The sequence below is a fragment of the Carassius carassius genome, chromosome 12, assembly GCF_963082965.1.
Source record: "Carassius carassius chromosome 12, fCarCar2.1, whole genome shotgun sequence".
Taxonomy (NCBI): domain Eukaryota; kingdom Metazoa; phylum Chordata; class Actinopteri; order Cypriniformes; family Cyprinidae; genus Carassius; species Carassius carassius.
Genome location: NC_081766.1, coordinates 6,159,493 through 6,187,255, shown reverse-complemented (window position 1 = coordinate 6,187,255; position 27,763 = coordinate 6,159,493). Strand labels below are relative to the sequence as shown.

The window sequence follows — 27,763 nt, the reverse complement described above, 5'->3', positions numbered from 1 at the left end:
GGAGATATTTGTTAGTTTATTTGCCAGATATCCAACAAATATCATTTTAACTCCGTTATTGTCACTTCAGCAATAGTGTGATCAAAACATTGTAGCTGTACAATGCATTTTAAACACTCATAAAATTGTAATGTTCCTGTAATTCAAATAGTAAGGTTTCCCAGGGAAAGCAAGAACTGATCAAATGTGTACACAGAATGCAATGTAACTCACATTGAATAAAAGCATCTGACAAATGCATAAATGTAAAGTTAAAACACTTAACACAAAACAAAATACAACATATAAAACAATCTAATCTAATCTAATAGTAGTCAACAGTAATGACAATACAGTCAAAGAATAGAAGTATTAAACTATGTCACACACCCTTTGGTGTATTCATTAATTTAATTTAATAATACATAACATAAAGTTACTTATGTCATAGCATTCTTTGGCAAATTTTTGGTCCTGGAGTTTTTCTTTGTTCTTTGTTTCATTGTTTCTTTGTACTTTAGGCCTCCTGGAGTTTCCAACATTGTTTCTATTTATTTACCAATATAGGAAACAATTAAAATATGTTGATGGTTAACTCTCTCTTAAGGGAAGTAAAAAATGAAACCCTGTGCTTTCCCTCAAGCTTTTTTCCTCTGCTTTCTTCCTTGGTGCACCTTTTTGACTTTTTTGTTTGTACAGAACATATTTACTTGTGTATACGTATGCACGGAAAACCCTGACTCGGGTGTTTCCATGTCCACCCTATAAAAAAGCTAGAGTCTCTTTGCATGCGCTCACAATTGGCACATTTCTTATCTGACTCGGAGAATCTCACACACACAGACACAGAGACAGAGACGATGACTCGAATTTCAGCTACCGTGATCATACTTATGGTTGTAGCTCTTAGTGTACTTCATACAGATGCCTCTGCTTTGTGTAAGTACATTTCTTTATTACTTTCCATAGCTGTTTTGATAAATCTATTTGAGACACTGTTATGTGGAAAATGTTTTTAAGATATGAGGTTCATAATGTGACGATATTTTTGTAATGTCTAAATAAAGTTACAAAAAAATAAAACTAAACTTTAATTGTTTTTACAGCATGTTGCAGGAAGTATACCAAAGGAGTAATATCAATGACATATATTAAAGGATATTCCATTCAGACCATGACAAGAAACTGCCACATTGATGCTGTCATGTAAGTATAAGATGCCTTCTGCATATATGGTGCATTATTTATTGATTGATTATATGTGTTATGACTGATTCCTGGAGAGAGAAAAAAAAAACTAACCCAAAGGTGTTTCTTAACCTCACAGATTCCACACATACAAAGGCAAGAACATCTGCACAGACCCCTCCAAAGCCTGGGTGATGGAAAATATCCGTAAGCTAAAGTAAGTTTGCAGATATGTGAGTGCTGTGGATAGATAAAAACAAATGAACACAGATTAACTGAACAGCCTTGAAACGAAAGCTAATGACTCCGTTATCTCTTTTCTGTTCTTTAGGGAGAAAGTGCAAGTAATCAGCAGAAAACATTCAAGGGTCTAATTGTTCAGCTACTGAGCCTAAACTGATGTTACTACAAGAATAATTCTTCGTGGAGGGGGATCTATTTCTTTATGAAATTTACATATTTACCCTGCATATTTGTATATGCATATTATTTTATACTGTTTGTTTGCTTTTTTAATTCAATGCATTAAAATTTAATGTAAAAATGTAAAAAAAAACTTGCCTTTTGTATTGAAATGATTTTCATATAAAATGAATAATAATAATAGTGTGTATATGCAATGCATGTGTAATGCAATTAAATGTCACAAACTTGCATATAATAATTATTCATATAATTCACACATGCACACACAAATAGCTTATATATATATATATATATATATATATATGAACAATAATGCAAATAATTGTAAAAATAATCATTATAGAATTATAGAATAGCCTATATAGACATACGATGGGTTTCTAAACAATATCAGTAAAATAACGGCACATAAAACGATGTAGAGCACAGCTTTTAGTTAATTAAGTTGTGCTTAATGATTTATGATTATGTAGATTTACCATGTGATACACACTAAGTACATAGACTAAAAGAGCAGAGAAATTTTCTGTTATAGGACAAAATGAGGTGAGTTGAATAATTTCCTGTGACCGGTCAGACATAAAGCACGAGTTCATAAGATAAGGCTTTAGGACAGAAATTTCCCATAGGCAATTTGCTTCAGCTCTGGGAAATTCCCTTGATGTCACCTATGAGGGAGGACTGGAATGCAGAATAAAGTATCTCTGGTTTGAATGAACATACCTTGAGAGAGATCTGTCAAATGAATTCTCACAGACACATGCATTGTTCTTCTCGTGGGTGTCGAGCTTCACCCAAGGAGCGGTCTAGTGCTGGGTTGGGGTTAGGCATTCGTTATAGTGGAATTTACATTTGGAATGAAGTAAAAAAAAAAAATAAATAAATAAAATAAAATAAAATGATGAAATACTTCTAGGATCCACATGGTGTCGCCGTCCTCTGTATTTAATTGACCTAAACCAGCGACTGTAGCCTCATCTTTAGCATTAGGAGATCAATAACAACAAATCTATAATAAACACAGTTACTTTAATATACTCTCTCTATAACTACAAAGTTTTTGAGGTCTTTCTTACTTACTCTCAATATAAATGGCTCCTCAGGAGAAACTAACAAAGAGATGCAAGGTGCTCAAAATGATAGCCTAAATAAAAGATAAACGGAAAAAGAAGATCTGATTATGAGGGGAAAGTCTAGCAAATTTTGCCTTCAAGAACGAGGAAGAAAGACATAATCCCTGCAAAATGACCGGACAGCTGTAAACCATAGACTACTTTTGTGTTTAGAAACAACAACAAGATGCGGCCAAAATGTAAATGTTAGTTTTAAAGGGATAGTTCACCTACAAATAAACATTTTGTCATCATTTATACTCACCCTTGTGTTGATCTAAACCCTTGCGCTTGTGTTTCTTCTGTTGAACATAAACGAAGAAAATCGGAAGATTATACTGAATGGCTTCTGAAGCTTTAATACTTACAAAAGTATAATCAAAGTATCATTTTTAAATCCCTTTCAGAAGGAACGAACTCTGTGTGAGAAGACAATTCCATATAGCCTAGTATTAAAAACATTTTGAAGTTGTATTCTGATGTATATTTCAATTATTTTAATGGAATAATTTTCTGAATACAGGGTGGAAAACTTCAAAATTCTTTTAATTTCCCACTTTTTCCACAAGTATCTCTTTGGCGTTTCAGAGCACTGAACAGTTCAAGAACACATTACCACTTTCTATTTTACAGCATCCCCCAAATTAATTTTTGGCTGCTTCTAGGGACAATTTTTAAGCCATTTTGTCCCCAGAATTACAACCACATGCTTCCTGCAGCTGAGTGGTTTAATTACCAGCCATTCTCTCTAGTCAAGCCATGACTGGTGATGACATCATTGCCTCGGTCTTGGTCCTCTCTGCACTGCTGCACACACAGAGGACTTCCTGCTGAATAATGGAGAAACACTCACACACAAACAGGAACTCGGCAACAAAACAGCTCTACTGCCCAGCTCTAATCTTTCCTTTTATGCAATCACATGCTGAACGGCAAACTTCCCCTGTCACATGAACTCAGACACGTATGAATGTCTAATTGCTGTTCATATTAGCCAATACTCTTTAGATAATGAGCTAAGATCACAGTTACAGGGTTTCAGTGTTGAAATCTTGGGTCACGCACTGTGACTTAAGCATATTGCGTATTTAAAAAAAAAAGGGATAGGCCTTAGGAATGCAATCTTGAAATGCGTGTTCTGCCTTCCTAAAATAAAGAAAGCTGCCCTCGTCAAGCCATTTAATCGGGCCTTAAAAGAATACACGAGCACTGAGAATAACTCCGACAGACAGTGTCGTTCTGCATTAGGTCTGATTACTTCATCTACAGCTCAAGGCTAGGAGGTTTGATCCCAGAGCTGTGGATCTGACAAGTGCTGTAGCCGTGTTCTCACAGACCTGTGCAAGAAACTGACTCGTTTAGGGCTCAAAAAGAACCGTACAATCCTAATAGCTGAGTTTATTGAGCTGACTCATGACTCAAAAGAGTTTTTAGGTGTCGATACAACTTTATCTTCACAGCATTGTGAATTTTATTGTGCTCTGTGGGTTATAAACTAATAAAATAACTAAACCAAATTGGAGCAATAATTTTTAGGGAATTCCTTGTGTTCACTCAGCTTATTTAAAAAAATGGAACATTTTGCTCCCATAGATTTACACGAAGGGAAGTGATGCTTATTCTAAAAGGTCAGCCAATCATTGCCATTAATTCTTAGGGTAAGGTTCAGATTGGGACCTAAAACAAACAATATTTTCCACCAATACCATAGTAATAATTTATAATTAATTCATTACATTTATATAGCGCTTTTCTAGGCACTCAAAGCGCTTTACATAGTAAGGGGGTATCTCCTCATCCACCACCAGTGTGCAGCGCCAGAACGCCCACCACACACCAGCTTACTGGTGGAGAGGAGACCGAGTGATGAAGCCAATCAGCGGATATGGGGATTATTTACTGTACAGTAAAGAATAATAATTAACATAATGTGGTATATGCACTTAAATACAGTACATGATAAATGTCCAACAATCCATGAGTATCATATCCAAAACATGGTAGTAGCATATTTTACATTTAATATAAGGATTTAAGATGACAAGAAACAACCATTATATTTTCCTCAATAAGAAAAAAAAACTATCCATCCATCCATCCATCTTCTACCGCTTATCCGGGGCCGGGTCGCGGGGGCAGCAGTCTAAGCAGAGAACCCCAGACTTCCCTCTCCCTAGACACTTCCTCCAGCTCTTCTGGGGGGACACCGAGGCGTTCCCAGGCCAGCCGGGAGACATAGTCTCTCCAGCGTGTCCTAGGTCTCCCCCGGGGTCTCCTCCCAGTGGGATGTGCCCGGAACACCTTCCCGGGAAGGCGTCCAGGAGGCATCCGGAACAGATGCCCGAGCCACCTCAGCTGACCCCTCTCGATGTGGAGGAGCAGCGGCTCTACTCTGAGCTCCTCCCGGGTGACTGAGCTTCTCACCCTATCTCTAAGGGATCGCCCAGCCACCCTGCGGAGAAAGCACATTTCGGCCGCCTGTATCCGGGATCTTGTCCTTTCGGTCATGACCCAAAGCTCATGACCATAGGTGAGAGTAGGAACGTAGATTGACCGGTAAATCGAGAGCTTCGCCTTGCGGCTCAGCTCTTTCTTCACCACGACAGACCGGTACATCGACCGCATTACTGCAGAAGCTGCACCGATCCGTCTGTCAATCTCCCGTTCCATCCTTCCCTCACTCGTGAACAAGACCCCAAGATACTTAAACTCCTCCACTTGAGGCAGGAACTCTCCACCAACCTGAAGTGGGCAAGCCACCCTTTTCCGACTGAGGACCATGGCCTCGGATTTGGAGGTGCTGATTCTCATCCCAGCCGCTTCACACTCGGCTGCAAACCGTCCCAGTGCATGCTGAAGGTCCTGGCCTGATGAGGCCAACACGACAACATCATCCGCAAAGAGCAGAGACGAAATCGTGTTGTCACCAAACCTGACCCCCTCCGGCCCCTGGCTGCGCCTAGAAATTCTGTCCATAAAAATCATGAACAGAACCGGCGACAAAGGGCAGCCCTGCCGGAGTCCAACACGCACCGGGAACAAGTCTGACTTACAGCTGGCAATACGAACCAAGCTCCTGCTCCGTTCGTACAGGGACCGGATAGCCCTTATCAAAGGGCCCCGGACCCCATACTCCCGGAGAACCCTCCACAGGCCGCCGCGAGGGACACAGTCGAATGCCTTCTCCAAATCCACAAAGCACATGTGGACTGGTTGGGCATACTCCCATGAACCCTCCAGCACCCTGTAGAGGGTATAGAGCTGGTCCAGTGTTCCACGGCCTGGACGAAAACCACACTGTTCCTCCTGAATCCGAGGTTCTACTATCGGCCGGATTCTCCTCTCCAGTACCCTGGCATAGACTTTCCCAGGGAGGCTGAGAAGTGTGATCCCCCTGTAGTTGGAACACACCCTCCGGTCCCCCTTCTTAAAAAGAGGGACCACCACCCCGGTCTGCCATCCCAGAGGCACCGTCCCCGACTGCCACGCGATGCTGCAGAGGCGTGTCAGCCAAGACAGCCCCACAACATCCAGAGACTTGAGGTACTCAGGGCGGATCTCATCCACCCCCGGTGCCTTGCCACCGAGGAGTTTCTTGACTACCTCGGTGACTTCAGCTTGGGTTATGGACGAGTCCACATCTGAGCCCTCAGCCTCTGCTTCCTCAATGGAAGACGTGACAGCGGGATTGAGGAGATCCTCGAAGTATTCCTTCCACCGTCCAACGACATCCCCAGTTGAGGTCAACAGCTCCCCACCTCTACTGTAAACAGCGTTGGTAGGGCACTGCTTCCCTCTCCTGAGGCGCCGGACGGTTTGCCAGAATCTCTTCGAGGCTGACCGATAGTCCTTCTCCATGGCCTCACCGAACTCCTCCCAGGCCCGAGTTTTTGCCTCCACAACCACCCGGGCTGTAGTCCGCTTGGCCTGCCGGTACCTGTCAGCTGCCTCAGGAGTCCCACAAGCCAACCAGGCCCGATAGGACTCCTTCTTCAGCTTGACGGCATCCCTTACTTCCGGTGTCCACCACCGGGTTCGGGGATTGCCGCCTCGACAGGCACCGGAAACCTTACGGCCACAGCTCCGAGCGGCCGCTTCGACAATGGAGGTGGAGAACATGGTCCACTCGGACTCAATATCTCCAGCCTCCCTCGGGATCCGGTCGAAGCTCTGCCGGAGGTGGGAGTTGAAGATCTCTCTGACAGGAGACTCGGCCAAACGTTCCCAGCAGACCCTCACAGTACGTTTGGGTCTGCCGAGTCTGTCCAGCTTCCTCCCTCGCCATCGGATCCAACTCACCACCAGGTGGTGATCGGTTGACAGCTCCGCCCCTCTCTTCACCCGAGTGTCCAAGACATACGGCCGGAGGTCGGATGAAACGACCACAAAGTCAATCATCGACCTACGGCCTAGGGTGTCCTGGTGCCACGTGTACTGATGGACACCCTTATGCTTGAACATGGTGTTCGTTATGGACAAGCTGTAACTAGCACAGAAGTCCAATAACTGAACACCGCTCGGGTTCAGATCAGGGGGGCCGTTCCTCCCAATCACGCCCCTCCAGGTGTCACTGTCGTTGCCCACGTGGGCGTTGAAGTCCCCCAGTAAAACGACGGAGTCCCCAGTCGAAGCACTTTCCAGCACCCCTCCCAGAGACTCCAAGAAGGCTGGGTACTCTGCATTGCCGTTCGGCCCGTAGGCACAAACGACAGTGAGAGACCTATCCCCGACCCGAAGGCGCAGGGAAGCGACCCTCTCGTTCACCGGGGTAAACTCCAACACATGGCAGCTGAGCTGGGGGGCTATAAGCAAACCCACACCAGCCCGCCGCCTCTCACCTTGGGCAACTCCAGAGTGGTGAAGAGTCCATCCTCTCTCGAGGAGTGTGGTACCAGAGCCCAAGCTGTGCGTAGAGGTGAGTCCGACTATCGCTAGTCGGAACCTCTCTACCTCACGCACAATCTCGGGCTCCTTCCCCGCCAGTGAGGTGACGTTCCACGTCCCTAGAGCTAGTTTCCGTGTCCAGGGATCGGGCTGTCGAGGCCCCCGCCTTCGACTGCCACCCGATTGTCTAAGCACCGGCCCCTTACGGTCCCTCCTGTAGGTGGTGAGCCCACGGGAAGGCGGCCCCACGTCGCTCCTTCGGGCTGAGCCCGGCCGGACCCCGTGGGGGGAGGCCCGGCCACCAGGCGCTCGCATACGAGCCCCAACCCCGGGCCTGGCTCCAGGGTGGGGCCCCGGCTGCGCCATACCGGGCGACGTCACGGTTCTTTGATTGTTCCTTCTCATAAGGGGTTTTGAACCGCTCTTAGTCTGACCCGTCGCCTAGGACCTGTTTGCCTTGGGAGACCCTACCAGGGGCATATAGCCCCGGACAACATAGCTCCTAGGGTCATTCGGGTACTCAAAAAACTATTTATATATATATATAATATATAATATATAACATTTTCAGAACCATGGGCAATGTAATTTTTTACTGGGAAATCTGCAGTTAAACATGATTAATTTAAGAAGAAGTTGAATTAATGTGGGCCGGTGGCTTGAACAAAATCATATCTCATCAATTAATAATGTCAGTGCTCAAAGTATGTATGTTTTTGAAAGTTTAATTTAACATTAAATCTGTTCCCCATGGAGAAAATGTATGGGATTTCCACTTCCAGATCCCACCCGTTGCATTCCATTGGACTGATAATGTCACCTGATTAATATTCATGAGCCAAGCTGATAAGGTTTAGAATGCACTTACCTCACCCACTTTTCAGACTTCAGATGTATGCTTGGTTGATAATATGGTTCTTGGTGTTAACAAATGCTGTACTTTGGTAAAATCATATTTCGCATGCCACTCCCTGTCTTTAGTCGAGTTTAAGCACTGGTTTTAAAAAGAGAATCTTCTCAATAAAAAGACGAGACAACAAACACTCAAAATCAGGACAGAGACGCAATGCACCACTGAGATTTTATTATTCAGACATTTTATTCAGCTCCACTGAGAACATGGAAGAATGAAAGGTAGTCAAAGAAAGAGACAGAAGGAGACAGAAAGACATCGTTCTTTGATGTGTTCAATGGAGACGCACACATACACTACATTTCTCACCTACATAAACTAAAAAGTTGCACAAACCACATACACTTGCAAGTGCCCACCAAACACACACACAGCTGACAGAGAGGACACAGTATTCAGCAGCAAGTGCCATTTTAGGCTCATTTCAGGCTGCAGTGAACACAGTATATAATTTGAGAGACAAAACAGCCAAATGAGAAGAACATCTAAATGATTATGCATTCATCCTCCATTTCCTTCTATCCGCTCCACACACACACACACACACACACACACATATACACAACCACCAATTAGATGCAGGAGGAAGCAGTCAGTGCGGCTGCTTCTATTTGTGTCTTCCTTGAAGAACTCCAGATCCGTGAGGATGAGAGCAGGAGAAGAAAGGAAAAGAAAAGCTGATCTCTGCTGTACTGGCGTAGAGTGTGATGTATGCTGGCATGATGGGCTGGAATCTGGGCCATAGTTACATTCATTGTTCAGAGAGCTGTTACACAATTAACCCACCGACAGCAATGAATGTTGATTATGACCTTTGAAGAAATGAAGTCGTTTGCAGAGGTGGGCGTGTCTGGGCTGAAGAGGGCGTGGCCTCAGGGCACAATCAACGGTCGATGGTTTTTCTATGTCAAAAACTCACCGACAGCGTTGAATGTTCAACAAGACCAGCAAGAAGGTGGCAAAGACCAATATATTTTATTCAAACCTTGTCACATGGGCTTCTGCGTCCTCCAAGAAGCTTCAAGAAGAACCTTCACCCCACTGAGCCGAGTGCTAGAAGATAAAATTAGAATATGAAATTCAAAATAAGAAAAACTATAATAAAATAAAATGTTCAAAAGTTTGGGAACAGTAAATTTTTTTTTTTTTTTTTTAATTAATATTTTCATTTAGCTAAGGATGCAAAAGTTTTAAAGTGACTGTGACATTTATAATGTTGCAAAAGATTTCCGTTTGAAATAAATGCCGTTCTTTCACACTTATTCATCAAAGAATCCTGGGGGGGATTGTTTTCACAAAAACAACTTGTAAACATTGTTATTAAAAATTGTTATTTGAGCCAAATCAGAAAATTAATGATTGTAATAATTATTGATTCCTGAAGGATTATGTGTGTCATTAAAGAACAGGAGTAATGGTTTCTAAAAAATTATACATTTTAAAATATAAACCGTCGTTTTAAATTGTAATAATATTTCACAGTATTAAACACAATATTATAGACTATTTATTTATCGATCTTAAACAACCCCAATTAAAGCCATGTCTAAAAACTGGACAAGATTAAGCTCCTGTCAAAAAATAATAAAAAATTAATAAAAATATGCAATTATATTAATATAGCTCTAAAATACTAATAGAGCTCCAGAAAAACTATGGAGGACATTCCTTCACAAAACCAAAATCTATTGAGAAAATGCTTTGTAAGTCAAATAAAATCTCATCATAAAATAAATAATCATAAAAAGTGATGTTCTGGAAAGCATGTCATTGCAGAGGATATATATTTTTTATAATTTCAGATAATTTTCTTTATTTCAAACAAATATTAAAGTTTACCTCTCACACCCACTCTTTATTTTCAGACAAAAGGCTGTGATCTGATTTGAACTTAATCCAAACTCTTCAACCAAATCGCTCTACCATTTCAAACACAATGGACAATGAATCCACACACACCACACAGCCTCTTCAGATGACCATGGGGGGGCCAAAGGGTTTCCGATGGCAACAGCAGTGTAAGGGAGGGATGTGATAATCCAGGGGGATTGTGCGTAAAGTAGATGTGTGTTTGTAATGGGGTCCCTTGTGAATCCAGATACTCAGCATTACATTAATCACGAGACAGAACACATACAGACTACCCGAAATGAAAGGGAAGTCTAGTTTATATTCCATCACCAAAACATTGTTTTGATGGTGTTCTCATGGAATTTTTAGATATTATCAGTTATTTATCAGGATATTTATACAAACTTCATACATTTGTGTGATCAATGTGCACCCAGTAATATAGAATATACAGTAGCATGCAAACACATATATTTATCACTAAGGTTGTTCATGAAGATCTTTGCATTTGTCAGTCTTTTATACACCTGAATAAACCTGGTCAGTATAACAAATTTGCTTACATATGTTTAAAAGTTATGTTTACCTTACAAGTTATGTTCAAACAACAAACATAACATTTTACCGGCAAAACATTTTACCGTATTTTCCGGACTATAAGTCACACTTTTTTTCATAGTTTGGCTGGTCCTGCGACTTATAGTCAGGTGCGACTTATTTATCAAAATTAATTTGACATGAACCAAGAGAAATGAACCAAGAGAAAACATTACTGTCTACCTCTGCGAGAGGGCGCTCTATACTGCTCAGTGCTCCTGTAGTCTACCCCTAATAAACATAGAGCGACCTCTAGCGGCTGTAGACGGTAATGTTTTCTTTTGGTTCTTGTTTCTAAATAAATGCGACTTATAGTCCAGTGCGACTTATATATGTTTTTTTCCCTTGTCATGACATATTTTTGGACTGATGCGACTTATACTCGGGTGCGACTTATAGTCCGAAAAATACGGTAATTTGTTTAGATCAATTCATTTTAGTATATCAGTTAGCTTATTTTATTTTTTTTAATGATTCACTAATAATTATGCAGTGCTGGATGTCTGATTGATTTGAGCAAATTGATAAGTTATGTTCCTGCAGACCAAAAAAAATTGTTATAATTTTTTTTTGGCCTATCCAACTCAAATGTATTTAGTATTTAACAATTTATGAAAAATATTGTGCTGGAGTAGATCATTTCAGTAAATCAATTAGCTTGCTCTGTTAAAAACCATTTACCGATTGATTCGGATTCATTTAGTGAATGGATTAGTGACTCAAGTTATGTTTACAGAGTTTTTGGTCTATATTTAGATGTTTTTATTTAAAAAAAAAAAAAATTTAATATAAATATTCTGTTCCGCTTATTTTTGTGAATCAATTTGCTTGCACTGTTTTAATTATTCAATGATTAATATGTATTGCTGGAACACCTGATTCATTTTAGTGAATCGATTAGTGACCCAAGTTCATACAGGCAGAAAAATCTACATTTTTGGCATCATCTAATTTAAATATATTTAGCTTTTTACTATTTTAACAGGAAAAAACACACACGAAAACATTTGTACAAGTCTGATCCAAACCACCTTCTAGAAATCTGAAATATTTCAGAATTTTAAATTTTTTTAATGATTTTTAATTGTTCCAAAATCCCCCCAAAAATTATGTCACGTCAAGTTTAAATAAAAAAGGGGAATGTGGTTACAGGATTTTGGAACCCACTGTATTTGCACAACACACTGTCATTAAAAATACACATTCAGTCCAACTCACCCTTAGTCCCACAGCAGTTTGTCCTTTAGTGTGAATCAACACCTTTACAAAAACACCAGAGCTTGTAGTGTAGCTTTCAATTCCTTATTTGTCCTAAGAGTACTAAAGGTGGTCTGAAATGGTCCAGCTTCACAGAGAGAGAGAGAAAGAATGTGCTTTCCTACATACACGTGTCTGAGATATAGTCCATAATGGCTTTCAGACATGGTGGTCTGATCTTAATGTGGACTGTGGATGTGGGCTTTTTCAGTGCGTCTCCTTGTGGTCTTCCACAAAATTTGGGGCGAGGTTAGTGGGGGGTTGGGAGGGGGCCCCATTTTAGCTCTTAAAATACTCTGCATCAAGCCGTGGTCGGGCAGCTCGTCTATCAGCGCTGATTACACATCGCTGCCGCTGCGGACAGGAGGCAATCAGGAACACGTTCACACCTGATGTGTCTCAGAACGCTTACGTCCTCTACAGCCACCTGTGGTTTACACCGCTGTGGACGTGTCCTTACCGTGAGAGTGGAAAACTACATGATGTCCTAACTAATCAAACTAATAGAACTAAATTTGGAAATTAAGAGTAATTAAATGGAAATGAATAGAAATAGAAACTAAATAGAAATGAAGGGTGACTATAAATCAGTTAAAACAATGGTTTACTGGGAAGTCTGAGTCACAAATCATTAGTTTGTTCTGTTGAATCAGTTCAAGCAAACTGATTGATAGATGTGCTGGGGAGATCACTTCATTGTAGAGAATCACTTTGTAGTTCTGTTTTAAAACATGATTCACTGATTGATAAGTAGTACTGGGATGTCCAGTTCGTTTTTTAACAAGTTGATTTTTTTTTATGTTATGTTCAAACTAATAACTCATTTATAGATGTTGTGCGAGGCAGATCAATTCATTTTACTGAATCAATCTGTTCGGTTTAAAAAAAATGATTCACTGAGTGATATGTTGTGCTTGGAAGTCTGACTCATTTCAACAAATCAATTTGTTTGTTCATTTCAAACAAAGGATTCACTGATAAATGTCATGCTGGGATAGATCAGTTTATTTTAGTGAATCACTTTTTTTATGTTTTAAAACATGATGTACTGATTGATACGTAGTTCTGGGATGTCTGGTTCATTTTAATAAACTGATTTGTTTATTCAGTTTAAGAAAATGATTCACTGATAGATGTTGTGATAGAACTCAATTTGCTCTATTTTTACAAATAATTCTCTGATTGATAAGTAGTGCTGGAAAGTCTGATACATTTAACAAAATTATTGGTTTGTTCATTTGTTAAAATTAGTTATTGTTTGTTCTAATTGGTTTGCTCAAATTAAATTAGCTTTTTTGGTGGCATTTAGTGTACATTTACCTTTTAAAGTTACCGTATCATCATCAGTCATTAAACAAAAATATTTTATGACAGCATGTCGTGACTGACCAATCAGAATCAAGTATTCCATTATGATGGCGTCTCTCTTGCCTTTGCTGTGCTGTGAAGGATCATTGAAGACAAGATGCTCTTTTGAAGCTGTGCGGCGCTGCTGGACAGTGATGGCATGCCAGACGGTCTGATGAGATGAAAGAAAAGCTTCCCTGATTTTCCACAGCGATATGTTCTCACAGTGCCGCAGGTGCCATGAGGTTCAACTTTTGGGTTGGAAATAAAGTAGTGGGCTGGAAAACCAGCTAACCCGATCAGCCCTCACTAGGAAACAATGCGAAAAGAAGCTCAAATGAAGAGAATTAACTAAATGAATGCTGTGCATCTTCGAAACAAACACTTTAAATAATTCTATATCCTTTAAGTATTCTACATCCTTTTGCTGATTGGTCAATCAAGGCACTGAGCAGACAGATATTTTTGTAAAATGACTGCTAGTCTATGTATTTCAGTTTAGCAGTCATTATCCCAAAATTAACCTTTTCAGGCTAATACATAAACATTTTGCTTTAGGATCCTGATGACCATTTTGGGGTTTATTATGAGATTCATTTTCAGCTGAATTTTCACCAGCCATTACTCCAATCTTCAGGGTCACATGAATCTTCAGAAATCATTCTAATATGCTGATCTGATGCTCGAGAAACATGTATTATTATTATCAGTGTTGAAAACTGTTGGCACAACTGTGGAATAGTAGTGTAACCATTTCAGGGTCTATTATCCACAGCTGTTCCAGCTAAACAGTAAAATGTGTCATATTGTCAAATTCTAGGCATTTAACCAAGAGGAAAACAGTTCAAGTGCCCAGACTCTCCGAGTTCACTGCCTCTGAAGTTTGTTTTAGTTTTTAGCTCAAAAAGGTAAACCCCAGTTTAACCTTTGACCCCTAAACCTTCAGGAATGCAGCCCCGAGTGGCTGGTTGAATTGTTCCCATAACCCCATAGGAGAGAGTGTAGATGCATGCATTAGTGTGTGTGTCTACAAGAGGCATTTAGAGTGCTGTCAGGCTCTGCTATCAGCCCGAAGCCTTTCTACGGGTCACCTGCTACAGACCTGAACTCAGAGACCGTCTGGGACTGTGTCACCCCCAGCCCCATAGCATGCACACACCCAATCGCTCAATTACACGTACACAGCTGTTTTCTACACTGCAGACAAAAGGATGTTTGTCAGACCTGCCTATGCACAATGTTTCCTATTGTAAAAATCAGTGGCTGGACAACCCACAACCCAATCAATCTCTGGCAAATCAGCACTCAGACTCTCAGTTTCCTGTTAATCACCACAGAGTTCATTCAAAACCCTCACACAGCAACACAAAGAGACAAAGAGACAAAGAGAGAAGTGAGAGGCAGACTACTGACAAGTACATTTCCAAACTACTAACTAAACTACAAGGACTACTGTAAAGGCCCATTTATAAGTCACTGGATAGTTTCACTTAAAGTAAGTCTAGGAGATTTCGGAAAGGCTAGCAATAGCAAACTAGTTCTAAAAGCATAAAATCCCACCCTCCCATCAAATCACTCCTCAAAGCCACGCCTCCTCCAAAACACATGAATACGCACAGGAAGACCAGAGGCTAACCAGTGACACACTGAGAGACGGCGTTGGTGAAGGGTTGAATGTAACGTGGTCAGATTTTTTCATGTCTCATTCACAGGTGAGAAAATTCTACAGTAAAAAGCACATATTATAACAATAATAAGGACATCAATTCTCACTTGGTCTGCAATAGCTTAATGGAAAGTGCTTATTAAAGTTATGCAAATAAATTCATTGACAGGCAGGTAGGACAGCCTATCGTAGTCCTCGGGCTGAGGAATGAGATTGGACGAACATTTTATGGTCCTACGCCATCCACAGATGATTAAAATACATATAAATTCATTTAGACAACTGAACTTAGTGATTGCTATCGGGATGTGAAGAGACTTTTAACCAGCTTAAAAAATATTTTCTTACCAAATTAGCTACCCTGCTTCTAATAAATGTAACTATGCAAAAAGTTAATCTTCGCAATCAATAAAACATTCTCACCTTTTTTCTCAGCAAGTTTTTTATGGTGAAACATCAGTGCTAATGATACACTGACTTCTAATAAGGTGAATGGCTTCTATTTCTTTCCCAAGCAACTCAAAAACTTATGGTTTGGAAGTATAAAAGATTGGTGGGAAGGTATGAAATTCCACAAAAAGAGCAGATTACTTGACGGTAACGACAAATGCGGATGTACAGCTATTCACTGTAATACTGTATATTTATGACAGTTAAAATTGACACTTCATACAGTAAGGGGCTCCAAAGTAGCAAAGTAAGAAAAAAAAACACATACAGTTGTTTTAAAGTCAGACAGCAATTAAACAGCGCCACTGCTGGTAGCCACCAGAACTACAGAATTCTAAATGAGAGAGAGAAAAAAAAAGAAATAATATATTTATTAAAGTATTTTTTATACTTAATGGGTTCATAAAAATCAGTTTAATCGTCTAATAATATTTTAAAAAACTATTCCATATTCTAGTACATGCAAGTGATTGGAAAGCTTATATAGTGTAATATGGAGCTTTTTTTTCTCTTTCTATGCTCAAAACTGGTAAAAGATAGATGAATTGAAATCACGTACACAACACAAGCAAAATTCTGGGCTCATTAAGACGTCTCACCAAGAATGCATTTTTTTTTACCTAAAATACAGTAAAAACATTTAAATTGTGGAATATTATTGCAATTTACAGCTTTTCAATTGTAATAATTTTTCTATTTTAAAAGTTTAAAAGTTTTTAAACTCCTGGCTTCACTGTCACGATCCTTCTGAAATCAATCTAATATCCTGATTTTCTGCTCAAGAAACATTTCTTATTATTATGAATGTCAAAAGCAGTTGTTCTGCTTAATATTTTTCTGGCAACCAGGATTCATTTTTTCTCTCTCCCTGTATTCTTTGATCAATAGAAAGTTCAAAAGAACGACATTTATTAAAAAAAAAAACTTTTTTAACATTATAAAATGTCCTTCCTGTCAATTACGATCAATTTAATGCATCATTACTCAATAAAAGTAGGCTATTAACTTCTTTTACAAAAAAAATAAAATAAATCAAAATTATAGCTCTACTTAAATAAAACCACCAATTAAAAAAAAACATCAACCAATGAAAACCATAAACCAGTTAAGCAACCCCACTATTAAACTAACTACCAATCTGAAAAGCACTAATTAAGCAACCCCACCTTAAAACATCGATCAACCAAAACTTAAAAACAACCAAACATAAAACTGTTATCCTGAAGATACAACAAACACTGCCCCTTCCTTTCACCCTGAATGCCCCGTTTTCTAAAGCCTGTAGGAGTGGCTGGATTCCAGAGTACAGGGAGACTGTTTATGCCATGGATCACAGCAGACAGACGTAAAGCTTTCACCCTGCCTCCCTCACATAGCGGCAACTACATTAAAAGGACATAAATCTGTGGGAATGGACATGCAAGAATGTGTATGAGCATATTAATGAAAATAAACCTGCTGTCAGTCAGAGAGACCGATGCCTTGCAGATGTGATGATGTCTCCGTGTGTATTGAGAGAACAGATTCTAGGTTTCCATCATTCCCTCTTCTCTCATTTCTGATTCACAAAAGAGGCTGTTCCACTGATGTAGCTTATACATGGAAAGTCATTATATAGTCATTTTTAAATATAGTTACGGTCAGGGTTCGCATGTGGATGTATGGAGCCCTTATATGCAACATAGCTTCATTTTTCTTGGAACACGCAAACTCTAATAAATCCCTTATATGAAGGGCCTGGATCCAAAACCCAAACAATCATTTATGTAAAATATATCTACAGCATGTCAGCTTTTGGAAAGCTCCTCATTTTACTGTTTTTCTTATTCAACACTGTAGTATATTATCCTCACAGCTCTTACTTGGAGGTCCAATGAGGACAAGATGTGCGTGTGTTGGAGTTCTTGAAGGCTGACAGTTTATTTCTGTTGCTGCGTCGCGACGCGTTTTTGCCAACTCAGCGAAACCCCTGCAGCTTTTGGAGACAGAGCGTGGGTGAGAGGGAGAGTTGAAACCCACAGTCAAAACTTCAGCAGCTTCTACAGTCCTGCACAGCCTCTGAAACACACACAAAAGTCACACTCTTACATGATCATGCTCGAACTTCTTGGCCCCAGAGCAGCTGAAACACAGTAAAAAAATAGATCGCATGGCATCCCCGCTCGAAAATACGGTCATAAAAGAGAAAGTGCACAGCTATTGTAGGCCTAAACAAAAGGACTGGGACAGACCGTCGGGCACCAGAGCCACATCCACAAAAGATGAAGCCCTGGATTACAGAGCACTGCAGAAAACCATATGACTGATACAAGACAGCCTGGCCTGAAAGAACCTCGTAAAACATGCACTCATACAGTAAATAGGGCTGTGCAATATAAAAAATCTTGATATTTCTAAATCTTATGATATTCAATATATATCTCTGTATAATTATGAATTTGTTGTTTTTTATTTTTTTCACCCTATAAGCCAATAACTTTTAAGGAGAAGAAAACACAGCTGTTAAATAAATAGAAGAAAGATAATATTTTTATTTATATCAGTTATTTTAATATTACCTATATCATATAATTTTACTTATTCATATTTTTTGAATATTTTAATATTAATATTAATATTTTGATTTAGTTTTCTCTTTTTTTAAGAATTAACTATTTACTATTTTATTTTACATTTTAGTAATTTAGTTGTGCCTTTGTCTTTTTTAATTCAGTTTTAGTTTTAGTATATTTTTATTTTATTTAAACAAGTGTTTTGTTTGATAATTTTATTTTATTGTATTTAAATTATTATTTCAGTAGTTTAAACAATAATAGGATTGAATTATATGCACCAATATAATATAATTAAGTGAATAGAAATATTTACTTGTATGCGTCTTTACAAAAATGTTTAAATATATGAAAAATGTCTGGTGGGACCATCATGAAAATCTTTGATTCACCAATTCATTGAACTGATTTGCAGAGATGAATAAAATTTTAAACCAGAGAAATTTTGTTAATATGTTGCAGAATTTTATTTCATCAGCAAAAGCATTGTGAATATAGCCATAATTATCTTTTGTCTATACACATCATTACTGATAAATTTGTAGATTCCATATCAATGGTTTATATGCACCATTGGTCTCTCTGTAAAACATGAATATTCAATAAACAACCTCATGCCAGGACATGTCTCACACAGCCTCAGGTGAACTTGCAAAAAAGCAGCAGAAGGTGGAAGCAGGGCTGTCGCAAAGCCTATGACAAATGGCAACCTCACACACTGGCCAAACAATCACATGTCTTGTTGACAGGAAGTGCAGGACTGCAGGGATGTATGTGGCAACACAAAGAGCTTTAATCTTCCTTACAAAAGATGGAAACATGGCGTGTGATTTACAAGCCAACACCACCACACGAGGATTCATCAAATCACATCAGAGACCCTTGAGTGTAACGGAGTCCATTTAAGTTCAACACTACAATCTTTATTTCCTCTGCTTCTGTTCTTTTCCCTCTTCACCCATTTTCTCTCTTCTCAACGCCTCTGCAGGAAGTGCACACTGGAGTTTATTTTATAATAGGACAAAAGGAATGCATGCCATTTCCTGTTCATGCCGTCTCCATATGAACATACTGTATGAAGAAATGCACGTCTAATAGAAGGGTTTACCATGAGGCTGCCATTACAAGCTTCAATTTTATCTCATCAGACTTTAAAAGTCAAACAATAAGTTTCTTTTCTAATCTGGCAAACAATGAGAATCGGATCGGGCATCAAATATAAATGTATGATTTATTTTTTATTTTTTTAGCCTTTTCAGAGATGGGAAAATGCAGACTATAACAGTATTCATGAAAAATGGTACACAAATAAATTTTATTCTTTCAGCAAGCTTTCAAAATCATTTGAGAGCCCCAAGTACTATAGTTCAAAAGTAATGCTACCAATATTCTTTGACTACTGTCAATAGTCCTGTCCCAAAGTCCCAAAGTCCACACTTTGGTGATATCGGTTAGTAGTCGGCCACATGGTGGCAAAGGGGGCGCTTATGAGCTCTTCTGAACCATAAATTTATAAGCAGGACATGCTACTAAACATATACACTACATAGACCGCAAGTATGCATCAAGTGCACCATTTGGGTTTTCACCAATGAAAACATCAGTATTCTGACTTCCAGAAACTGAACACCAGATGATCACACTGAACCATTTTGAGAAACATTTTTAAAATGCCGCCAGAAGGGCTATTCACACCAAGAATGATAACTACATTAGCATACACCAGCAAATGATAATGTTCTGTTTATTCTAAGCACATGCTACAGCTTTGTCATCTGTCACTTTATATTCTTCATTTAAATGCTCAAATGATTCAGCTTGACTGTAAATTATTTTATCGTTCATCTGGATAAAAAAAAATCTGAAAGTGATTCCAACAATATAGTTCCTTTTTGTCGTTATGTAGTTAGCTTTATAGACATCACTTCAGGTTTAAACAGCCCTTTAGGCTGAGACTAATTAGAAGAAAATGAAGAAATGAATAATAAAAGTCATGTTAAGAAAGTCAAATCATTAAATGTATTTTTGCATCCTTTCAAAACTACAGAGAAATCGGAGTATGGGCGTGCTCCACTGTAAGAGCCCCAAAATTTGAGTCGTTACGTAGTTTTTTTGTGCTAAAAGCAGCATCTGCTTTGGCGTCTGCTGAAACAAGACAAATTGGTGGCTTCTACTGAAGACAAATTGAGAAGTCTATAAAAAGAGCATGCTTTAATGAGGAAAAATAAGAATTCACTTTGTGCCAAAACCTTTGTTTGAATTGAAACTCAGCACTGGCATGTTTTATATGATCATGTGACATCAAGACATGCGTGCTAACACTATATACATGATAAAATACAAGTGAAATGTCATTCCCATCAAGGGTTTGCATTGAAACAAGCTGGTTCTCTTTATGTGGAAAGGTTGTAAAATATGTTTTTCTCTTTACTACATTTTGGGGAAAAAATTATTAAAAATGAAGTAAAAAAATAAATAAGCAAACACCACAATCATTAACATAAAAAAACTAATGTAACTAAATATCCAGTTCCATCATTTTGTCTCCAAGCAGATTAAATTAGCAAAACAGCCTCTTTTTCTTTTTCCTTGGCATAACTCTCTAACAGTCCTCACTCATTTTTCACACAGAGAGGGGTAACAAGTAAAGAAAGAGATGGAGAGAAAGAAAAGGAAACGAAATAAGAGAAATGAACGGCTCATTGCTTGTGCATCCTATAGCAGTAGGGTCCCACACTGTGCCTAGTGGGGTATACAGCATTATGGGTAATGGGGAGGGGGGTGAAATGTTCTAATGGTTTAGACTAGCTGGGTGGTTGTCTTTTGGAAGTGAGAAAAAAAAGAGGAATTGTCGCTTTCTGTTTATGCCATAGACACTCAGTAGAACACAGTGTTCTTTAACTGCATGTGTATGTGGTTGCTCTTCAAAAGGTTTCAACTTATTGAGTCTGCAGATCACAGATTACAGCCAGAGATTTCATGCAAACAGACATCTTGCAGTTTCATTATTAGCCATTTGGATGAGGTTTTTAAGGTATTGCATTTCTTTGCTGTCATTTATGTTGTTTTCTTAATTTACTAATGCAGAGGTGTTCTTTTGGGAAACTGCTGTGTAAGATGTCTGTGGTTAAATGCTCAGTCATAAACACATGGCACATTCTACAGTCAGCACCTTCAGAAAATGTTCTCAAGACGTGTTTACAATGACCTTTAATCAGTTTCCAATGAGAATAGAGGGTTAAAATCAATTTCACCTGTTTCTTCAATTCAGCTCATAGGAGACATTTTTCTGTATCAATTTCACATTGTATCAAAATTGGTCTTTGATTAAACACATTTTTACCATGGGTTTTGGGGAAAAGAATAATATAACATGCTTTAAAAATTTCACATTATTTCATCACAATTATGATGTAACGGTCAAAGAAGCTGTTGACCAGTCAAATGAATGTCTTATTGTGGATGTTTTTGAGACAATTTAAGATCTTTAGAGCTAATTTGTGAATGCACACTTACAATTACCACCTACATTTCCCAAACTAAAAAACCTTAAAAACACCCTGAGAATATCTCCAGCCACCATGTGCGAAAGCAGAACGTCACTTGTCAGTAGAAGTGTCACTGAATTTTCAACACTACACTGCAAAAAAAAAAAAAAAACACCTTGGAATGGAAGCTGAAATTAATGACATTAACATCTGACAACTTTTAAACTGCCTAGAATATAAAAAAAGGAGTCACTACACCAAAACTGGAACGGAGTAGATTGGCTCAGTTTTTTGATAATTATAATTTTCACATTTGGTTTTCTCTCTAAGCATAGTCCAACCAAACCCATCTGTCACAGTCAATCATAGTCTAAGAGATCTGACTTCAGTCATATCTCAACTGACAAAGTGTGCAGTTATTTTGCCCTGTAGGGCATGGAAATTCAGTGTTTATCTTAAAAATAAGGGTTCCAAAAAAAGAGGTTGCTTTGAACGCCATAGAAGAACCATTTTGGTTTCCCAATGAACTTCTCAGTGAACGAAGTGTGAAGAACATTTTAATCTAAAGAACTTTTTTTTAACTATAAAGAACTTTTTATGCAAAAAGGTTCTATGGATGTTAAAGATTCTTCATGGAACCACTGTTCCAACAAAGAACCTTTATTTTTAAAGAGTGTGCTCGGATTACAAACTAAATTTTTATTTCTATATTTAATTCTGACTCACAGTCTTTAAAACACCCCAGTCCAGCTCTTTCTACAAGTCTTTCAAAGGCAGCAAATTGTCAAAAATCAAATTCAATGATGGCTATTTTAATTCCAATTAAAATGACTATGTAATTTCTACATCACTAGTGACATTAAAAAGGAAATGCAAAAATGATGGTTTCCATTCATGGAAAGTTTCCTCCCATCTGCCACTGTTCAAAAAACAATTTCAGTCCCACCTTAAACTCATGACATTGACTGAGCCAATGTTGTTACTCAAAAAGACTTTTGAAAGCACACAAAGACACAGGGTATTTGCAGTTTAAGGAAATCAACCTACCAACAGGTTACTTCTAGTGGTCTCTGAAAGCTAGTATAAGAAATGGTATTTTAAAACCAATCTATAAAAAAAGGAGAATACAATTACACACTATGACTGTGCAGCAGGTAATGGAAATTATACATAAAATCCCATATTTTAACTGTACATAAATGTGTCACTGCAGCCGAAACCATACCATTTTAGTGCGATTTTTACCAACCAACCATAGTCATGCTCCAGGGAGCCTGAGCTTGTGTTGTAAGTTTTCAGTGAAGAGTAGAAAGATCGTTAGCATAAATAATTTGCTATGTTAAGGGTTGTTGGTGATGTAGATGCAGGAATGCTGGTAACGCATAGCCCCACACCACCCAAACGCTCCAGATGGGGACAAAGTTTATGCAGATTGGCTCATTAACCTCACTGTGCTGATCTCTCCACGGTAATGACACACGCAGCATGCTGGGGCTTCAATAATCCATCTCAACATCCTCTCCACTCAAAAGATTACAGTGTGGATGCCACATAACCCGGCTCTGGAAATAGCGAAGCCTCTAGATGGAGTCTACATATGTGAGCGCACATGCTCAAGCGCACCCAGAAAAAGCATTAGAACTAAAACCAAGAAGGCATTTTAGCAGCTGGTGTCATATTCCCCCTGAGGTGTTCCTGTTCATTTTAGTTCCTCAGACAGAATGGATGAACATCTCTTTGAAGTGCAGCCCATTCTGGAATATTTTCCCCAAAACACCACAACCACATATTGAGGTATGTTATCTGTATTTGTGTGTGTGGATGAATTTTGTTGAGACTTGGAATGGGCGTTGTTTCCCTCAAGACACCCCAAGCATTCTACAGATTTTAGAGCTGCCTTGACTTCTGTGTGTGTGAAAATATTGTTGAATGGTGACTGCTTTTCACTGTTCGTAATGAATGGCCACATTTATGCTGCTGAATACCACACACAAAACTACATCTTTCATTTTTTACTTGAAAAACAATCAATGTGTTTACCTCCTACAAGGGTTCTTGGATTTCTGAGAAATTGTAAAAGAGCTGAGCTCAAACTATTTTATAACATTGGTAGAAGTAAAATGTTCACACTCTGGACAATACAAAACTGTCTATCATTAGTGTGTTGTCCTTTGCTGTGTGCTTTTTTGCTCTATGGAGATACTGTTTTGTGTTCCATCTAAAGGCTCACACTTGTACACTACATGTTCAAACTTTTGGGGTCGCTCAGATTTTTTTACTTCTGTGTTCTTCTATTTTATGTCTTGTGCAAGACAGCATTCTGAACTTAATTTTGCACATTAGATTACACATTACATTTTCACATTAGACACTGGCATTTGCGACCAAATGAGGTTTCCCTCAGAACAAACTTTCTGAAAAATTATATAAACTCTAAAGTTCAAATAGTTTTTTCTTAAATTTAAACAGTATTTATTCTCCTCCCATCTAAAGATCAAACAACCTCTATTTGTGAAATGTTTTGCTCGCATACGTGTGCTTAAGCAGTGTTTTTTTAAATGTATTAATTAAAATAATACTTTTTTTAATTCAATGGCATTCTTACAATGACATTATTAAGTGTTGAAATACTTTCTGGGGCCAGTGTATCTTATCCTGCAGATATACCAGAGATTAAAAACATTGGATTTGTGGCTTTTATCACACTTTGTGTCCTCCAATCATGAAAGAATAGAAGCCCTTTCTGACTCTTTTTGGGCCTGTTTGCTGTGTGCTAGACAGAGAGAGAGAGAGAGAGAGACAGAGAAAGAGAGGAAGGGGTTTTCAGACGCCCGTTGCTGTTATATCGTTATGTCTGTGTTCAGGTGTCTCTGAGGGTGGCAGTAGGTGGAGATAAACCCGGGAGACAGACAAAGAAGGTGGAGACTGTGTGTGTGTGTGTGTGTGTGGAGAGGTGTTTGCTTTTCGGTACAGATATAATCACACAGCCTGTAATATATTTAACAGTTGTCTTTTTCGGTCTGTTGCAGCTTTCCGTGACCTCAATTTATCTCACTGCAGACCAGAACGGCAACAAACAGATTTCATATATTGCAAGAAGACACATCTGGATTCTGTCAACAACACCAGATGGATTTGAAGGATCAACTTGATTCAGTTTTTCAGCACATAATCTCCTTTTTCTTTTAAACAGTGACTCGTCTGCACAAAACACATCAACTGCTGTAGTTAATAAGTAACATTTACTGTAGAAAAAACTGAAGAGAACAATGAAACTGAAACCCAGATTAAAGGTAATCATGCACATTTAACTTGTCACTAAGCTACGTTTATCTTCAGCCCACATACAAGCATCAGTTTACTGATTTAATCTAATGATGCAGCAGTGATGATGAGAGCCTGAGCGCTGAGATGACTCACACAACTGTTTATGATCAGACCGACAATGGTTAAAGTGAAATCCAGGTGATCTGGAGCAAGCTTTTCATCTACACATTTAGAAAACTAGAAATTTCAACTCGGAGCAGACGATGAGGGTTGATCTATTAGATCCACAATGATTGCTCAAAATGGGACAGTGTATACACCTACATTTGTGTCCCATTTTAATTGCATTTTAAATAAAAATGATTTTAATAAGCTTACCACTTTAAAAATGAGAATGTTTACAATTAAGAAATTTGAATTCCACAACAAATGGATGCACATAATTTTAAATGTCTGTGTTTTTAATTGGGGCCCACTCTGGGGACAATACTAGCAATAGCACTCTTTGTGTTTTACATTAATTTATATAGTTTGAGGTAAACTGCACATTTCCAAACTACTTTAACATTTGAGGTACATAGCACAAAAAAACAAAACAGTGAGTTAAACATGTTGCAACTAAATGTATCATAACAATTCCCAGTGTCTCCTTAAAAAGAAATTGGTGTAGAAACAGTATTCACTCGCAAACTTCTGTTACATTTCACAATAGATCGCAAAGAATTGGCAAGTAAATTTAATTAATTTAAATATTTTGAAGAAGACGGAAATAGTATGTTTTTTTTGTGTGTGTGAAACATACTCTTTTAATAATCTTCGTATTATTTACAGCTATGAAAAATCACTTTTTATAATGTACTTTACACATTTAACCCTTTTATGAATTGAATGAATTATTAAATCACCAAAAAATATCTTAATATTTCTTTTTATTTCAAAACATGAATATATTTATTTCCAGTTTTACCTTTTTTAATGGTGTAGAGAGATGACGTTGTTGCAATAAAAGATAAATATTCCAGAGGATTTGGTGCAATAAATCATAATTCAGTGAACATATAAAGAGAACAGTCGTATATAATTAAGGAAAGAACAAGGATAACCACCGATAGTTGTTTGGATGTTACACCCTGAGAGGCAAAAAATGGCTTTTAGAGATCTCTGTATCTGCAACTCATGTACCTATCAGAATTAGACAAGAAGCTTCTTGACTATCGGATATTTAACTTTTACTATATGTAGATTTCTAACAGATAATTTTACTCTGAAAAATGAATGTAATACACGAAACAGCTAAATAAAATACAATATTTTGTCTGGCTGACTCGATCATCCTGCAGAAAAAGCACTTTTATGAATAACTTATTGGTGACAGTTTAATTCATGAGTAGCTGCCACCACCTTTTGCGTTGATTTTATGATCTAAATCTGCAACCTTTGCATTGTGAGAGCAAAGTGAATGCGTACATACCTTCTTTAAAATCTTAAGAAGAAATAAAGGAAGCCAGTCCACGTAAGGAGCGTTCGTATCGCTTCAGAATTCTCTCCGGATCCTCCAGCTGGGTGGATCTGCGCCGGTCACCGCTGAATCGCTGTAGCTCTTCTTCTTCTTCTTCTTCTTCTTCTAGGATTTAATGGCGGTTGGCAAACCAACTTAAAAGGTGCATTCCCGCCACCTACTGATATGGAGTGTGAAGCGCATATTTGGAAAGGAAGTTTAAACTAGATCTACTCTTTAAAAAAAAAAAAAAAAAAAAAAAAAAAAAAAAAAAAAATTATATATATATATCCATATAAAATTTACACATAATGGAGTTTTAAATCCTATTAAATAATCCTGTTTCCTTTAAAAATATAAATAACTCATGATAAACTCTTGATTGTTTAGCACCTTGTCCTAGGAGAACCTGAAGTGTCAACTCATTGATTCCTACACTTCTTAAAGCATGTCTTAACTGGGACCGCTCTCTTTCATAAGCTTCGCATTCTAAAAGGACATGCTCTATATTTTCAACTAACCCACATTTGTCACAATTTCCATTCTCATGTTTACCAATTCTTTGTAAGCTTTGATTTAATAAACAATGTCCAATACGCATTCTTGTTATTAAAACATCCTCTTTCCGGTTTCCGAATCTTCTTCTCTCTGACCCAACTTTTCCTTGAATGCAGTAAAAATGTCTACCTTTCTTTCCTTCATTCCATTCTTTCTGCCAAATTTCCTGTATTTGTTTAGCTATTATCACTTTAATTTCTGTTTTACTTAATGCCACTTCAATGTCAATTTGTGAATGATTTAATGCCTGTTTAGCCTGATTATCAGCCTCCTCATTTCCTTTCACACCCATATGCGATGGAACCCATACAAGATTCACCAGAAGTCCATACTGTCTTGTTCTGTAAAGACTCTGCATTACTTCATTTATCATGTCTTGCCTTGCTGATGATGTTCCACTTTCCAAGCTATTTAGTGCGGATAAAGAATCTGTACATATCACTACCCTTGTTGGTTGGATTTCTTCTATCCACTGAAGCGCTAGACATATTGCAATAATTTCTGCAGAGAATACTGAAAGATAATCTGATATTCTTTTTGCTATTCTAATGTTAAAAAGTGGAATATATACCGCTACTGCTGTTTTCCCAGATTCTGGATCTTTTGAACCATCAGTGTATATTTGAACTGCACTATAATAACTTTGATCAATGTATTGCTGTATATTAAAATTTCCTAATCCATTTGTATTGTTATGCTTTTCTTTAAGCAATTGAGTATCAATCAAAGG

At 38.2% G+C, this 27,763-nt stretch overlaps 1 protein-coding gene and 1 long non-coding RNA gene across 2 annotated transcripts; one reads left to right on the top strand and one right to left on the bottom strand.

Moving 5' to 3' along the window:
• The first annotated feature begins 793 nt into the window (after positions 1-793).
• LOC132154656 (C-C motif chemokine 20-like) lies at positions 794-1,710 on the top strand. The gene is made up of 4 exons (XM_059563304.1): positions 794-918; positions 1,086-1,185; positions 1,307-1,384; positions 1,499-1,710. The coding sequence occupies exons 1-4, from the start codon at positions 840-842 to the stop codon at positions 1,539-1,541; spliced, it is 300 nt and encodes a 99-aa protein (XP_059419287.1). The 5' UTR covers positions 794-839; the 3' UTR covers positions 1,542-1,710.
• Positions 1,711-11,903: 10,193 nt separating this feature from the next.
• Positions 11,904-26,555, bottom strand: LOC132154663 (uncharacterized). The gene is made up of 3 exons (XR_009437179.1): positions 26,449-26,555; positions 17,533-17,728; positions 11,904-13,863 (listed from the first exon to the last, which is right to left on the bottom strand). It is a non-coding gene; the product is annotated as an uncharacterized LOC132154663 (long non-coding RNA).
• Positions 26,556-27,763: the final 1,208 nt, after the last annotated feature.

Coding starts and splice junctions, on each gene's coding strand:
- LOC132154656 (XM_059563304.1), top strand. CDS start 840: ATGACTCGAATTTCAGCTACCGTGATCATACTTATGGTTGTAGCTCTT. Junction 919..1,085: donor TACAGATGCCTCTGCTTTGT/GTAAGTACATTT, acceptor TTGTTTTTACAG/CATGTTGCAGGAAGTATACC. Junction 1,385..1,498: donor GAAAATATCCGTAAGCTAAA/GTAAGTTTGCAG, acceptor TCTGTTCTTTAG/GGAGAAAGTGCAAGTAATCA.